The 16,290-nt window shown below is 44.9% G+C and overlaps 1 protein-coding gene and 1 pseudogene across 3 annotated transcripts in view; both read right to left on the reverse strand.

Moving 5' to 3' along the window:
• GLG1 (golgi glycoprotein 1) overlaps positions 1-4,726 on the reverse strand; it is a 122,158-nt gene extending 117,432 nt beyond the window's left edge. For all 3 annotated transcript variants that reach the window (XM_069456580.1, XM_069456578.1, XM_069456579.1), the window contains exon 1: positions 4,289-4,726. In XM_069456580.1, coding sequence (XP_069312681.1) covers positions 4,289-4,726 — 438 coding nt within the window. The remainder of the gene's footprint in view (positions 1-4,288) is intronic.
• A 1,971-nt stretch (positions 4,727-6,697) lies between these two features.
• Positions 6,698-7,149, reverse strand: LOC138373813 (large ribosomal subunit protein uL15-like; annotated as a pseudogene).
• Positions 7,150-16,290: the final 9,141 nt, after the last annotated feature.

A 16,290-nucleotide genomic window follows, 5' to 3' on the forward strand; every position in this document is an offset into this window, starting at 1 on the left:
ATACATATTCGAAAAGTACAACTAGCACATCAAACTCATGGATTCATGTATATCTTTACTTAGGGCAGGGATAAAGTAGTATTTTTCCTACCTAAGGAAAAATAAAGTGATAGCATTTTTAAGCTAAGTATAGCAGAGCTGGGTTCCATCCAAATCTAAATCCTAATTTTGATTTCACTGCCCGAGAATAATTTACTGTCTGTAAGACATCAAGTGATTAACACCATCTTTTATAATGGCTTCTGGATCATAATAATCTCATTTATCAAGCCAACTGTAAGCAATGGTGGTATCTTAAAGTACTAGTGTCCTTCCACAATAATAACTGCATAATAGAAGATCAATGATGACTTGATTATGTGGTTAGATTGCTTCCAACCACTGAGACATAGCATAGGAGGAAATTCCATATTGGTTCAAACAAAAAAATCATAATATATCCTAAAGTCAAACAATGTTTGGATTAATTGCTGTTTGTACTATTCGTATCACTGGTGCCCTCCATAAATGAATATAGAATCAGGAGATGGTACACATGTTATCTTAGAAATCATAAACATATACAGAGAATATATACAGGGAACAACTCATACAGTTTAGATAACAAGAGTTCTTGGAAGTTGTACTATTACCAAACTTCTCATTTCTCATTTAATATATGAGGACCGAGACTCAGAGTGGTAAAATGACTTGCTCTCACAGTCATTAGTTGGGTGATGACAGTGTCAGCTCTAGTCCCAGTTCACTTTTTGTGCTGCTCCCTGGATTCAATACAAACAGCATGGAAATATAACTAAATGCTATCATTGTATTAGTACAAATCCTGCTCAAGGTGAGTTGGGATTTGAAAGTCTTTACATTAAGTAGACATTCTGTTCACAATGGACTCAGACTAGTAATTAAATTAGCTTTGTCCAATAATGCTTGTCTGTCTGCCTGAGAAATCTACAATACTTCAAGACATAGGAGATGTTGCCACTCAATTGTTCTTGATAGTAGGGAACAAAAAAGGATTCTAATTTTAGGTGATCCTTCCCTTTTTGTGTCCATTTATAAACCTGTGGCATTCTCAGTAGTCACATACTAATTTCCCCAGCTGCAACCACCCACGGTAGATTGGAAAGAGTATGGTCTTTGAAGTCAGAGGACTTGGTGAATACCAGCTCTATCACTTAGGATATAATGTCAGACAAGTTACTTTAGCTTTCTGAGCCTATTTCTCAGCTAAAATAGTAACATTATGCACCTCATAGGAACATCAAGAGTATTAAATGAGAAAACAGAAATAATGGGGTCCACTATCTCAGGTATATTATAGTTAAGAGAAAGGTTAGGAACAGAGTAACAAATATGTACACCTATGAGTTTGAAAGTGGGTTTATGGTTTATAATACTGAAATATTAATTCCTATTCAATATATAAAACAGTCTATCTTAACTAAACATTTACAAAGCATTCACTCTGTGCATAGCTTAGAACTGATATATCAAGAGAAGGCACCAAGAAATTCAGAAAACATATTTCATGATGCATTTAAATACTAAAAAATAACACTTAGGTTCTAGTTTTGGTTTTTTTTTTAGTAATTATTACAGACATATATTGAAGTATTTGAGTGAAATGACATAGTATCTGGGATTTGCTTTAGAACATGCCACTCTCCATGGCCGGGCGGGCGTGGTGGCTCATGCCTGTAAATCCTAGCACTCTGGGAGGCCGAGGAAGGCAGATACTTTGAGCTCAGGAGTTCAAGACCAGCCTAAGCAAGAGCGAGACCCCGTCTCTATTTAAATAATTAATTAATTAATTAATTAAAATAAAATATGCCACTCTCCCAACCCCTGTACCCCCAAAATAAAAGGGTGGGGATAGTTGAAGCTGAGTAAAGAGACTCAGGGACTCATTACACCATTCACTCTACTTCTGTGTAAGAAAAACTATGAACATCACAAATAAACTTCTAAGGAACCAAGCCAGGCACAGTGGTGCACAGCTGTAATCCCAGCACTTTGGTAGGTGGAAGAGAGAGGATCACTTGGGCCATGAGTTCGCAACCAACCTGGGCAACACAGTGAGATCATGTCTCTATAAAAAATTTAAAAATTAGCCAAGAGTACTAACGTGCCCCTGTAGTCCCGGCTATTCAGGAGGCTGAAGCGGGAGGATCACCTGAGCCCAGGAGTTTGAGGTTGCAGTGAGATATGATTCTAGCCCAGGTAACAGCAAGACTCTGTCTCAAAAAAAAAAAAACAAACAAACAAAAAAACAAAATAAAGAAACGAAAGAAACAAATAGTCCTACTTACTGAAGAGCAAATACAAAATATATTCCATACATTTCTCTTCAAATGTGCCTAGCTAGTTTACTTCTTTGAGTTATGCTCTTTCAAACACATAAATTATATTTAATTAATTCTCAAACTAAGTGGAATAAAATTTCCTTTTGCTGTTTTTAAGGAAAAAAAGGTTTAAAAATAATTCCGTTGAGGTACTGTTGTGCTATAAATAAGCAAATAACAACCCCACCTCCTGAAGAATATACACAGATGTTCATGGTACTCATCCTTTCAATATTTCTGTATATAAAATTGGAGGAAAATACATTCAACTGGAAATTCGGTCCCCTGACACCTGCCAAAAAAAAAAATCCCCCTATCTCCAATTTACATTACACTTTTCTTCCTCTGGAGCATAAAACCACCTCCTGTAAGTGGAGTTTTCCCAATGTCCCTAATGCACATGAAAAAAAAGACATGCACTCCTTGAATGGGCCACTTTGTGACACTTTCACTAATAATGTCCCGTTTCTGCCACAAACCACTAACAACGTGTTTGGTCACCAATATTAGGATCCTAGTTTGAGGAAACAACATCTACTGTGTATCCTCGAAGACCAAATAGAAAATTCTAAAAAGTTTGACAGTGAAGAATCTTAGATGTATTTACTACAGTAGATGAAGAACAAAGAATAACAAGGGATTATTCTTCTAGTCTTCATGGTATAGATGAGAAGTCATGTAAGGCCGCCTCACATTTCTGGTGGCTCTGGAAACTTCCTTTCTTTCTGTTTCCTGATTATGTATGTCTTTTCCTCTTCTGAGTTACTTTTGTATAGAATACTAGAACAAATGCCACAGTGGGATAAAGGGGAAAAACTGCCAAGAGTAGCAAATTTCTACAAACCAGTGGTCTTCTCGGAGCCTTGAACATCTGAGACACTTCTGATGACACAATTTCTCAAATGAAATAGTATCAAGGAGCAGCTTCATTCTACTTGTCAACCTTTGAGGCTAATTCTATATACCTACATCTTTAAAAAAAAAAAAAAGTATTACTACCACATTTGCTTCCAAACTCTGAGAATTGTCAAATATGCACTTATGTCTGCAGCAGTAAATCTAGAGAAGAAATTATCAATATCACTGAACTGAATCACATCAAGCAACATCAAATCAAGATTTCATTAAGAGATACTGTTAATAATCTATTATGGAATTAGAGTTAAAAAAAAAAAAAAAGAAAGAAAGAATGTTAAAATCATATTCAGACCTCAGAAAGGCAAGACCACACAACCCAATCACAAACACAGCTTCAAATGCTGCCCTAAGTTTTCAAGCTTTGGGGCTCCAAGTCAATGGGAGTTAATAGCTTAAACAAGAGGTTCACTACAAACTGACCAAAGGAAGTGAAGGGAAAAAAAGCTTACATTAGTTTCAGCACCAGTTAAATAACAGGGATTTGCGGAATTACAAAAGAATGGGATAAAAAGACAGTTTATTCTGCTGTTGACTACAATACACATCAGGATAGGATCCAAGTTACCTATCAAACAGTATCTACTGCTAATAAACAGCAGATCATTCTTAAACAGCTTAAACACGCCAACCATTTTTTTATGTTTAAATGAATTGCTACAAATTGTCCAAGTCGAAACTGAAGCAAAATCGTAAACTGGTCTCAGCGAGGAGCCACTCTGCATAGAACATCACACAAAAGACAGAAGCAAACAGAAACACGCTCTGGGCCTTCGCGGATTGCAGCCAGGAGCCGAGGTCTGGTCCCAGACCCCCGCAACAAGGAGAGTAATAAGGGTCAGGGAAGAAAGGGGTGGGGTGGGGGGGTCCTCGTCCCTGAATGCACCGGAGAGTGAGGGGCAGGGAGGGAAGGAGCGAGTGCAGCACAGAGGAAGCCAAGGAAGCAGCAGACCGGCGTCAGCGGCTTCCAAGGCCGGCGACACCCTCGGGCCCGCACCAGGCCTGGCCCTCCCGGTTCCGTCCCAACTCCTCACCTCCCTCACGTCCTGCAGGCACTCGAGCACGGCCAGGTTGTTGCTCCAGGTGTGCTTGGGACACACACGGGTCACGTCCTCCCTGCAGGACTCTTCCTCCGCCAGCTTCCAGCCCCCGCCAGTCCCGCCGGGCCCCGCTCCGCCCCGCCGGGCCGGAGGCCCACCCGCCGGGAAAGGCGGCTGCGGCGGCTGAGGCGGCTGCTGCTGCTGCTGCTGCTGGAGGAGCTGCGATGACTGAGGCAGCTGGGGCAGCTGCTGGCCCGCCGGGCCGCCGCCTCCACCCTGCCCTACCAAGGACGCAAAGTTGGGCGCTGGGCCCTGGCCCTGGCTGTGGCCGCCCTGGCCCTGGAGTTTCTGGGCCCCGGCCGCGGCGAGCAGCAGCAGCTGCAGCACCGCCGACAAGCGGAACATCCTCCGTACACGTCCACACGCCGCCATCTTGGGTCCGCGGCGAGCTCGACGCACCCGCCGGCGCCGCGTATTTAAATGAGGGGCGGGGCCGAGGGGCGGGGGCCGGCGGGGCCCAGCCGGGCCCCTCCCCAGCAGGCGCGGACCCGCGAGCCGAGAGAGGGGCGAGGGAACAGGCCGCGCTCGGAAGGGCCCACGCCCTGGACCTGGCGGGCGGCAGAACGGCACTCCTCACCTCGGGAGTTGCTGGGCTCCACAAAGAAACGGGCAGGGCGGTTTTGTCTAATTTCCTTGGTTGTCGTCACAGAAAAAAGAAAACCAAAGGAATTGGGGTTGCCACAACCAAGATGGCCGGTAGAATACGTTGCCGGTTCAATGGCTTGGAAAAAAAAACTTTATATGTAGGGGTGAACTTTACAGGACCAGGTGTATTCCGGAATCTAGGAGCCACTTCTTGAATCTCTCCCTCTTTCCTTGCACCCGCCTCAAAAGTCTTTCTTACCCAGAGAGCGAGACAGCATCGAATAAGGGTTAAGAGCACAGGTTCTGGGGTAAGAAAAGACCAGGGTTATAATCCTTGCTCTTCGGCAGACTAGGCAAGAGCTCAATTAGAAAGTGTAATTGTTTAGATTAGAAATCATAATGAGAAAAGTGCTGACCCACAATATGGAACTCAAAGTTATAGGCAATATTGTTAAGAAACGGCGAAGCCCTGTGTGCCTGAGTCCTGATGCCAAAGCCAGAATTTAGGCTCATGGTTAAGGAATGAAAATATAACAAAGCACGTCTTTGATGTGGACAGGTTAAGGCCATTTGTCGGTAACTGTTCTTGCTGACCTGCATGCAACATGTTCAGCAGCACCTTATGCACCCCACTCTAGTGTCCCTCCCTCCCCTTAAGAGAGAAGAGAGGATATCTTCCCCAAACCTCTTCATATCCATTGTGTAATCAGAGCCATGCATCATGCCTGGGTTAGGTTCTAATTCAACTGAGAAAGGGCACAGATGTTAACAGTTCTTCACAGAGGGGTTAAATGAGCTGCTCAGGATAAACTCTGCCAGTCTGTACTCAGCTTCCCACCGGAATCCCTGGGTCTTCACACTACCCTGGTGCACTTTTATCCCACTCTGCCAATGCAGCATGTTGAGGAATGAGGGCAGTTTGGGACATGTAATCCCATGTTCAAAAATGCAGCTTCTGCTGTCCTGCCTGACCCACGTGAGCAGTCAAGATTAGATCAGACATAAGTAGAACCTGAGAAGTCAGATGGAGGCTCAGAGACCCCACGAGGAGCCCCTGAGACTAAAATTACTTTGTGGGTACAAACTGCCCACTATGGCTGAGCCCAGGCCCCTCTCTCTCTCTCTGTCTCTCTCAGGGACTGACAGCATGTTGGCACCTCCACCAACACCTACCCTTGCTACTGCCATAAAATAATCCTGAGGCTGCTGCTAACCTTAAACATTGACTAAGGCGGCCCAGATAAATGTACATGTTCATTAGTAAACATATGGCATAGATAAGTTTCAGGCAGGCAGGCTAGAGACATCACCAGTAGTCCTTGAGAAGTCACTAGGGTCCATTAATTTTCAATGCTTGGTCTGGATGTGCTCAAACAACAAGTGGGAGATTATTTAAAACCAGTTTAAGGCTGGAAATTGACAATCTGCTCAGAGAAGCCAGCAGTTGCTTATCTTTCAATCTGCATTGAGAAAACCCTATGCTAGCCACAGATTGCCTCTGAAGATAAGGAGGAGTATATGTGCCTATCTTGAAATCACAGAGACCAAGAAGCAAGAAACAGAAATCTGGGAACGTAGCCAGGCCATGTCAGGCAAGCTTAGACCTTACAGAAGCCACGAGCCTCCAACCCAGTAGAAAGATGGTTGAGCTAAATCAGGTCTCCTGACCTCGTTGAATTTTCAATATAAAGTGTACTGTCTCTATCAGAAACTAGTCATTCTTTTTTTTTTTTTTCCCGAGAAAGCATTTGTTAGCATTTAATGAACTTCCCTCCATGTGGCTTCAAGCCACCAGGACCCATCCCCTCCCTCCATCTTTTCCTTAGCTCTTCTGCTGAAGAATTTGGTCTTCATGGTGACAGGCTGATTTGGAAGCTTTCCCTTCCCCTGGACTTTGTAGTGGCCTGATCGCACCACATCAGTGATGGGAGCAGTCTTGATTTTGGCAGCGTTTACCCGTGTCTGCTCACTGACCAACATCCACAATATATCAAGGTTGACAGTTGGATAGAAGCTCTGGTTCCTCTTAAGTAGTAATGCCTCATACCAACTTTCCCAAAGTAACCTGGGTGGTATTTGTCCAAGCTGATCCTGTGGTGAAGCATGTCACCAGCATTACCCCGGCCTCCTGGGTACTTCCCGTGCTATCCCATAGGGCCGTGGCCATAGCTCACAAGGAGTTTCAGGGTCTTCCTGGGTCTGGATGGCATATCAGTGACTAAGATGAAACTCATTTTATCCTTTATTATACCCTTTGTTTCTTTCTTTCTTTCTTTCTTTCTTTTTTTTTTTTTGAGACAAAGTCTCACTCTGTTGCCCATGCTCAAGTGCTGTGGCGTGAGTCTAGCTCACGGCAACCTCAAACTCCTGGGCTCAAGCAATCCTACTGCCTCAGCCTCCCGAGAGCTGGCACTACAGGCATGCGCCACCATGCCCGGCTAATTTTTTCTATATATTTTTAGTTGTCTGGCTAATTTCTTTCCATTTTTAGTAGAGATGGGGATTTCCATCTTGCTCAGGCTGGTCTCAAACTCCTGACCTCAAGCTTTCCTCCTGCATGGGCCTCCTAGAGTGCTAGGATTACAGGCACTGAACCACCACGCCCAGCCATGTTTCTTGATCCTCAATGTCCTAATTTATTCATTCAATAGGTGTCTGTTGATCATTTTTTTTTAACGTGCCAGGCATTGCTCAAGAACTGGATTATACAAGAGATAATAAGACAGTAAACAAAGAGTGAAATAATTTCAGAAAGTATAAGTACTGTGAAGAAAATAGAAGATATGCCAGGCATGGTAGCTCACGCCTGTAATCCTAGCATTTTGGGAGGCCACAGCAGGAGGATCGCTTGAGGTCAGGAGTTCGAGAACAGCCTGAGCAAGAGCGAGATTGTCTCTACCAAAAATAGAAAAATTAGCCGGGCATGATGACACACACCTGTAGTCCCAGCTACGCAGGAGGCTGAGGCAGGAGGATCACTTGAGCCGAGGAGTGGGAGGCTGCAGTGAGCTATGATGATGCCACTGCACTCTAGCCTGAACAACAGTGTGAGACCCAGTCTCAAAAAGAAAATAAAAGAAAAGATATATGACATGACCAGGGAGGAGAAGGGCTTTATCTAAAAGCAGCTAGGGCAAGGCCCTCTGGGTAATAACTGAGCTAAGAGGCAATCAGCATAAAGATGGCAACCATATAAAGATGGATACAAATGTTCCAAAAGCAGATAGCTGTCAATAACTAGCTCAAGATCTTGAGGAGGTGGGAATCAGTATTCAAAATGAAGGCCTGTGTGGCTGAAGGGAAATGAGGGAAGAGAGGTGTGGAAGAAGGGGTCAGAGAACTGGCCAGGAGTCACATCATGTAAGACCCTTAGACCCTATCAGGGATGCTTCTGATTCCAGCCATGATTGAGAAGTTGTATTTCCACTGAAATAAAACCATATAAAACTAGATAAAATATATAAAATGTCTTTGGAAGGTATAAGAAAGTAACCAATGCAGTCAGGAAATGTGGGGCTACAATCTTCGAGAAAAGGGAAGTGCACCGCAGCGCTCCAGCCCAGATTTATTTGAGTGTACTGTCCAAATTATGGCTCAAAGGAATACATCCCATACAGAAAGCAACAACCTTACTGGGCTAAAAATACACAGTTAGGAGTTCCAAGCCCCCAAAGTGACTGAGACTTAAGGGTCAAAACACTAGAGAGAAGGAAACCACAGAGAAGGAGCCAAAAACCTGTGAACAAATTTTTCTCAAGTCACCGGCTGATTCCTAAACTGTGCACGCATAGAATGAGACTCCAACAAATCCAGAAGATAACAATAGCTAAGAGAGTAATTAACTGAACAGAGATTTCGGCAGCCCCACAAGTGTTGGGGAGACAGATGTTAGACTTTAAACCCTGCTGAGGTATAAAAGTTTTGGTAAACGCTCTAGGCTTTTAGCTGAGGTCCCAGAGGGATACACCCTAGGAGTAAAAGCCACATCCCAAGAGAAAGGGCAACACCCTATTAAGGACCTTGCCCTGGAAGAAAGGGCAAAACTACAATAGACCAAACCTAATAAAGCCTAAAACGTGCCCCAATGAGATAAAGGTGATCCACCAGTACTCTTCTCTGCAAGAAGAAAATGTAATCTTTTTTTTTGGAGGAAAAGTAGGAAGAGGCAGCCCTACTTCCTCCTGTTGATGAGGGTTAATTACTATTGCCAGTGTGTTGATTCCTTTTCTCACCTACGGGTCCCTGGGCAGAAGGAGTCCCAAGTATCCTGGTAGCAGTGTAACTTGTAATTTAGTAGGACCCTCGCTGTGTCACCTAGCAAAGTGTACCTCCTGTAGGAATCCGGGACCTTCAACCATGCAGGGTCCAGAAATGCTGGGATGGGAAGTGCAAAATCACCGGGTTGTTGGGAGTGATGGTAAGTAGGGGTATGCCTGGCTCCCCACATTTGTTCCTGGACCCCTGTATTCTTCCCATTGGGAAGACAGCAGTCTCTAATTTAACACTGCATCCTAAAGAACTGCATCCCATTCTTTCAGAGTGTTGCTGCTCAGCTAATCCTTCAGCTGTGTCTTTACAAGGTCATTATCAGAGCCGAGCATGGTGGCTCACATCTGTAATCCCAGCACTTTGGGAGGCTGAGGCAGGAGAATCACTTGAGCCCAGGAGTTTGAGACTGCCCTGGGCAATATAGCAAGAACTTGTCTCTACAAAAAATAAAAAAGTTAGCCAGACGTGGTGGTGCGCGCCTGTGGTGCCAGCTACTTGGGAGGCTGAACCAGGGGGATCCATTGAACCCACAGTTTGATATGATGATGCCACTGCATTCCAGCATGGGCAGCACAGCAAGACCTCATGGCAAAAAAAAAAAAAAAAAAAGGGGTTATTACTAGGATTTGGCCGCTTCTGGATGGGGCAGTATATGACATGACCAGCAAGTCCCATGGTCATGGGCTCACTTCTCCACTCCCTTCACTGTAAAGGGATGCTCTGCTGTGTGGCAATCTGTGCCTCAGTCAGGCATCCTGCTGGTTGAGGTTCTGAGAGCAAGAAAGGCAAACCCACACCCAGAACAGGTGGTCTATCCCTGTCAGGATGAACTGCTGGCCTTTGCAGATGGCAGGGGCCCAGTACAGATGACTTGCCACCAAGTGGCTGCTTGGTCTTCTCTAGAAACATTGCATATCAGAGACTCAGTGTTGGTCTCTATGACTAACAAGTTGGACATTCAGAGGCAGTAGTAGCTCAATCTGTCTTGGTGAGTTGGAGTCCTTGCCATTGAGCTCAGAGGTTTGACACTACGACTGCTCTGTTCACATGCCCAGCAGCATGTCAGGTCCAGAGTGGCTGAAGGCTGGCTAATCAGTTGGTCGAGTCATTTTGCCTACTTGGTTGCTCAGTGCCTCTTCCATGGTGGAAGCTTTCTGGTGGGTATTATTATGAAATACCAAAATCTTTATATATTGTAACTACTCCCATCTGTTCATCCACATGCCTCTACCCCAGACCTTTGGACCTAGTCTAGGAATCTGTATATATTCCCAACTTAGACCACTTCTTCCACACGAAGAGGAATACCCAAGTTAACAGCTAATAGCTCTATCCATTGGGAATATTTTTCACTCTCCATCACCTTTCGGAGCCACACTTGCATTGCATTCTTTTTTTTTTTTTTTTTTTTTTTTGAGACAGAGTCTCACTTTGTTGCCCAGGCTAGAGTGAGTGCCGTGGCATCAGCCTAGCTCACAGCAACCTCAAACTCCTGGGCTCAAGCGATCCTCCTGCCTCAGCCTCCCGAGTAGCTGGGACTACAGGCATGCGCCACTATGCCCGGCTAATTTTTCTATATATATATTTTTAGTTGTCCATATAATTTCTTTCTATTTTTAGTAGAGACGGGGTCTCGCTCTTGCTCAGGCTGGTCTCGAACTCCTGACCTTGAGCGATCCACCCGCCTCGGCCTCCCAGAGTGCTAGGATTACAGGCGTGAGCCACCGCGCCCGGCCGCCATTGCATTCTTTATGGTTTTTTTTGTTTAGAGACAGGGTTGCTGTCACCCAGGCCGGAGTGCAATGGTGCAATCACACCTCACTTTAACCTCGAACTCCAGGGCTCAGGCAATCCTCCCATCTCAGCCTCCCGAGTAGCTGGGACTACAGCAGTCAGTCAGTGATGCCCAGCTAACTTTTTTGTACAGGCAGGGTCTCCCGACATTGCCCAGGCTGGTCTCGAACCTCCAGACTCAAGCAATCGTCCTACCTCAGCTTCCCAAAGTGCTGGGATTACAGGCGTGAGCGACTGTGCCCGGCTGAGGAGCAGTTTGGTGGGAACACACATCCGGTGGACTCACAGTGTGCCATACTTTAGCCAGGACTTTATTTATTAACTGGCCCCCATAGGCCAGGGGGCTACATGATGTTTACTTCTCTTGATTATCAGTGTAAACTCTAACTCTGTGTCCAACAGTCCTCAACATGTTTGGTTATTTCCCTTTTGCCAGTGCACAGTCACCCAAGTAAATGGCCGAGTCCCTTTGGGGAAGGACTGAGGGAATGATTGTGCCATGGTGCACCTGCCATGGTGTTGTGTGGTCTTTCCTCCTATGCTTCTGGCTACAACTTTGTCGATACATTCTGGACCTGAAAATTGGCTCAAGTCTAGAAACTGGGCAAGGGAACATGACTTATTCCACCCTGCCTCCACTCTCAGGACTGTTTTGGTCACAGAGGTTAAACAGCATCCTTGTCAGCTGTGTCTATTTTGCCTCTAGCAATGCTATCCTTTGTTGACCATCTCCACAGTCCCAGCTGGGTCAAGACCCCCTTGGTCACCTCTTCCATCTTGCTGGTAGTCATGGTAATTGTGGTCTCCTGGCTCCTGGTGTTAAGCATTGCCACCTGGTCTTTCTTATTCTGGGGCTCCAATCATCCCATCTTGCCACCTGTTTTTTCTTGATTTATTTTTAGAGCTGCCCAGGCTGGAGTGCAGTGGCTATTCATAGGTGCGATGATAACACACTACAGCCCTGAACTCCTGGCCTCAAGGGATCCTCCTATCTCAGCCTCCCAAGTAGCTGGGACTACAGGGTGCATCACTGTGCACAGCTTTTACCACCTGTGTTCTTGGACTCCTCCTGTCATCACTTGTGTTAGTCCCGGTCTGCCAGGAAGCAGATAACAATAGGGGATTAGCTATGCAAGAAATGTATTAGGGGAAACACCTGTAGGAAAAATGGGGCAGCTGAGAGCCATCGACCTTGATGCAGGTCCAACACTGTGTGAAGTAGACAGCAAGGAAGGAAAGGAGGGAAGACTGGGTGGAAATAATCTAAGAATGAGCTTAAAACTGAAATTCAATTCTAAGAAAGTGTGGTCAAGGCCACTGGAGAGTCCTCATGTGAAGGTTGCTTGTCACTGAAACTCCCAGAAATAGGCCTGCCTCGGTACCCCTGCCATCCTCAGTTACTGGGTAGGAGCAACCCTTGCGAAGGATGGCCTTGGCATGAAGCAGTAGTGGAGTTCAGTGCTTAGCAGCTGGAACAGCAGTCAATGATGCTTGCCCATTGGAGATCTGAGGGGCTCATTTTCATGGCCACCACATCTGGGCAAGTCCTTTAACCTCTCTGAGAGTCCCTTTCATAAGAAATGCATAGTTCAGCATTAGGCACATGTGCAGGCAGTAAATAGTAAATGTAAGCCATTATTGTAAATCTAAAATGAACTATTATGATTTAATTCCTTAGGAAAAACTAAAATTCTGTTTAGACTACTGAGCTAGTATGTCATCAGTGACTTAATACTGGTAAGACTTAAGTGATAAAAAATGGAATAACACACTTCTGATCCGTAGTCAGACACGTTATCCATTGTGCCACTGGCCCTGTCCTAGGAATAACATTCTTCTACAGACACCCTCAAATTGTCCAGCTAATGGACCTGAACTTGTGTCATAGAAACCTTAGTGACCATCTAGACTGAGAATCTAAGACCCATAGAGAATAACTCACCCTGCATTCTAATCTGTAGGCAGCAGAATCAGGACTAGAGTTTATTTTTCCTTTTTTTTTTTTTTAAGACAGGCTGGATTTAAACCCCTGGGCTCCAGTGATCCTCCTGCCACAGCCTCCTGAATAGCTGAGACTACAGGTGTGTACCACCATGCCTGGCAGAACTGCAGTTTGGATGTCCTACCTCCCTTATGACAATCTGCCAAGTTGCAGGAATTTCATGTCTTCTGGGGAGGGTCTAAATCAGAAAAACAAATGTTAACTTCTGATAATGTATTTGGTTCTTTCCTTACTCAGGAGCAAGTGACTCCTGTGAGCTGAGGGAGGGGACACATGGTTTATCTGGTGAAGTGAGCACCATCACTCTCTACCTCAACAGTCAGGACGCCATCTTCATGCGAGGACCTGGCATCACAGCCAACTGTAGGGCTCCCACTGGGATTCACGTCAGGAGTCAGAACTTCACTGAGCTGAAATTCCACAGCAATCTCTCGTCTACCTGTCACCTATCACCCTCACTCATTCCCATCTTTTCCTGGGTAATCTAACAACCAATTTTCTGTACCATGTTTAAGAGAAAAGACTAAGCCATCCAACATCCCCATCATAGCTCAAGCCTGAGAATTTACCAGGACCCTTCTGGAAGCATTTTAATCAAATGGTAGGGTATGTGAGCATTGGAAAGAGTTTTGAAGGCATAGCTTATTTTATCCAGGGCAGTCCTCTTCTCCTATATTCATTAACTCCTTTCACAGCTCATCCAACTGTTGGGCAGCTCAGAGTTTAGGCAACAAAAGTGCCAGGTCTTTTTACCCAAGCATCTGTTAAATGATGTCTTGAACTTCCTGTTTTCCTCTTAATGTTCACCACTTCCTTTACCTAAATACAGATATTATAAGTTGGGGCCCCGTGTCCAGCCTCTAGGGAAGCCCTTCTGCTTGGTGTGTCCATAACTGGATAAACCTATCATTACTCCCCGGGGGCAAGTGAGGGTTCATGGCACTCCTTATATCACATCTCAACAATAGTCTCCTTATCCAGCTAGCTCTGTGCCCTGCTTTCCAGAGCAAGCCCGAACAGCTCCACTACCTTACTCTCCTCTTCGGCTGACTCTGTGATAAGCACTGAAATGGGCAGTCCTAGCCCGTGTGTCATGGACTCTTCTCTGAACCACTTTTTCTTCCACTGGACTGTGGTGTTCCTAGCCTCAGTACCTAGGAAACTAAGACAAAGGAGGGTATTTGGAGGAGTATAAAGTGTCATAACAATGTGTATGACTGTCTGCTTTAATTTTACATGCAGGAGAAATAATTTGTGGGAAATCAGTCTAGGCTGTCCAAGAGATGGAGATATCAAAGAGTGAAAGTGAGCTTTCACCCAAGTTCCCCAACTCCTGCTTAACTGTCAGTAAGGCAAAGTATGTGAGGGAAAGACCAGAACATGTAAAATTTAATTAAATACCACCTAAATGTCATTTTACTTTATTAGGATTTTTTTTTTTTTCTTTTCCTGAGACAGTCTTGCTCTGTTGTCCAGGCTAGAGTGCCATGACGTCAGCCTTGCTCACAGCAACCTCAAACTCCTGGGCTTAAGCAATCCTTCTGCCTCAGCCTCTCAAGTAGCTGGGACTACAGGCATGCGCCACCATGCCCGGCTAATTTTTTCTATATGTATTTTTAGTTGTCCAGCTAATTTATTTATTTATTTATTTATTTTTGAGACAGAATCTCGCTCTGTTGCCTGGGCTAGAGTACCGTACCGTGGTGTCAGCCTAGCTCACAGCAACCTCAAACTCCTGGGCTCAAGCAATCCTTCTGCCTCAGCCTCCTGAGTAGCTGGGACTACAGGCATGAGCCACTATGCCTGGCTAATTTTTTCTATATATATTTTTAGCTGTCCAAATCATTTCTTTCTAATTTTAGTAGAGATGGGGTCTCGCTGTTGCTCAGGCTGGTCTCAAACTCCTGACCTCGAGCTATCCTTCCACCTCGGCCTCCCAGAGTGCTAGGATTACAGGCGTGAGCCACCACGCCTGGCCTTTATTACGATTTTTAACCTGTTTCTTCCCCTGTAAAACAGAATAACAGTACGTAGTCTACAACATTAAGATTTAACATATTAGGAAGAGGCTTTGTAATCTATAAAGGGATAAATAAAAAGCAAAGATTGTTACCAACAAACAGAAGTTAACTGATTAAAGAACAAAGACACACAAACACCTATTTTGAAAATTTCACTTACAGCCAATCACCGAGATGGGAAACAAGAAGAGTACTGTGAAAATCAAGTGTTGGGTTTCTTAGGAATTTAGGGTTTACTTATACTCCACGACCTCTGTCATCTTCCCTTGGAGCACCAGGCTCCATGAAAATAGTAAACTCATGGCCAGGCGCCGTGGCTCATGCCTGTAATCCTAGCATTCTGTGAGGCCAAGGTAGGAGGACTATTTGAGCTCAGGAGTTCGAGACCAGCCTCAGCAAGAGTGAGATCCCCACCTCTACTAAAAAAATAGAAAAATTAGCTGGGCATCGTGGTGCTCACCTGTAGTCCCAACTACTTGGGAGGCTAACACAGGAGGATTACTTGAGCCCAGGAGTTTGAGGTTGCTGTGAGCTAGGCTGATGCCATGCCACACTACTCAGGGCAATGGAGTGAGACTGTCTCAAAAAAAAAAAGAAAAAAGAAAAGAAAATAGAAAGCTCGTATCTATGGATTCAGTCCTCCTGGAACCCAGTGTACTCCATTTGTTGCTCAGCTGGAAACCATTTTCAGCCTTTCCAGCCTAATCCCAGAACAACACATGATTTATGGCAACAGAGATTCCTAAACTCAAACCAAACAAAGAAACTGAGGCAAGTGGCCAGAACTGTACTGAGCAGGAACCCAGGAGCCCACACCTGCCCAGTGCTGCTGCCACTGTCAGAAGTGCTGCCAACGACTGACGGAAAAAAAACTCCTTCCTTCTCTCTCTTCTGCACACATTACAGTCTCCTGGAATCGAGCGAGCAGGAAACCAGCAGGCAGAAGACTGGGAAATGCAGACCCCTGGATCTGAGAGTAAACAGACACATACCAGTATGGAGTGGGGAGTTCTTAAGAGGCAAACACAGCTTTTCATTACCAACAGCAAAATAAAATTGTCAGCTAAAGCCTCAACTACCTCATCAGTCTGAAATGGAGAAATCTACGAGGCTGTGATTATACCCCTCTCCCAAGAGGCAGACATGTTCTTGCCTCTAGAAGTCAAAGAGACAAAAGACACCAGAAGCTGTTACACATGACAAATTCTTTATTTTCATATTAACAGTAAAACATAAAAGAGAAATATTAAAACACAGAACATGAA

This window comes from Eulemur rufifrons, chromosome 23, assembly GCF_041146395.1.
Source record: "Eulemur rufifrons isolate Redbay chromosome 23, OSU_ERuf_1, whole genome shotgun sequence".
Taxonomy (NCBI): Eukaryota; Metazoa; Chordata; class Mammalia; order Primates; family Lemuridae; genus Eulemur; species Eulemur rufifrons.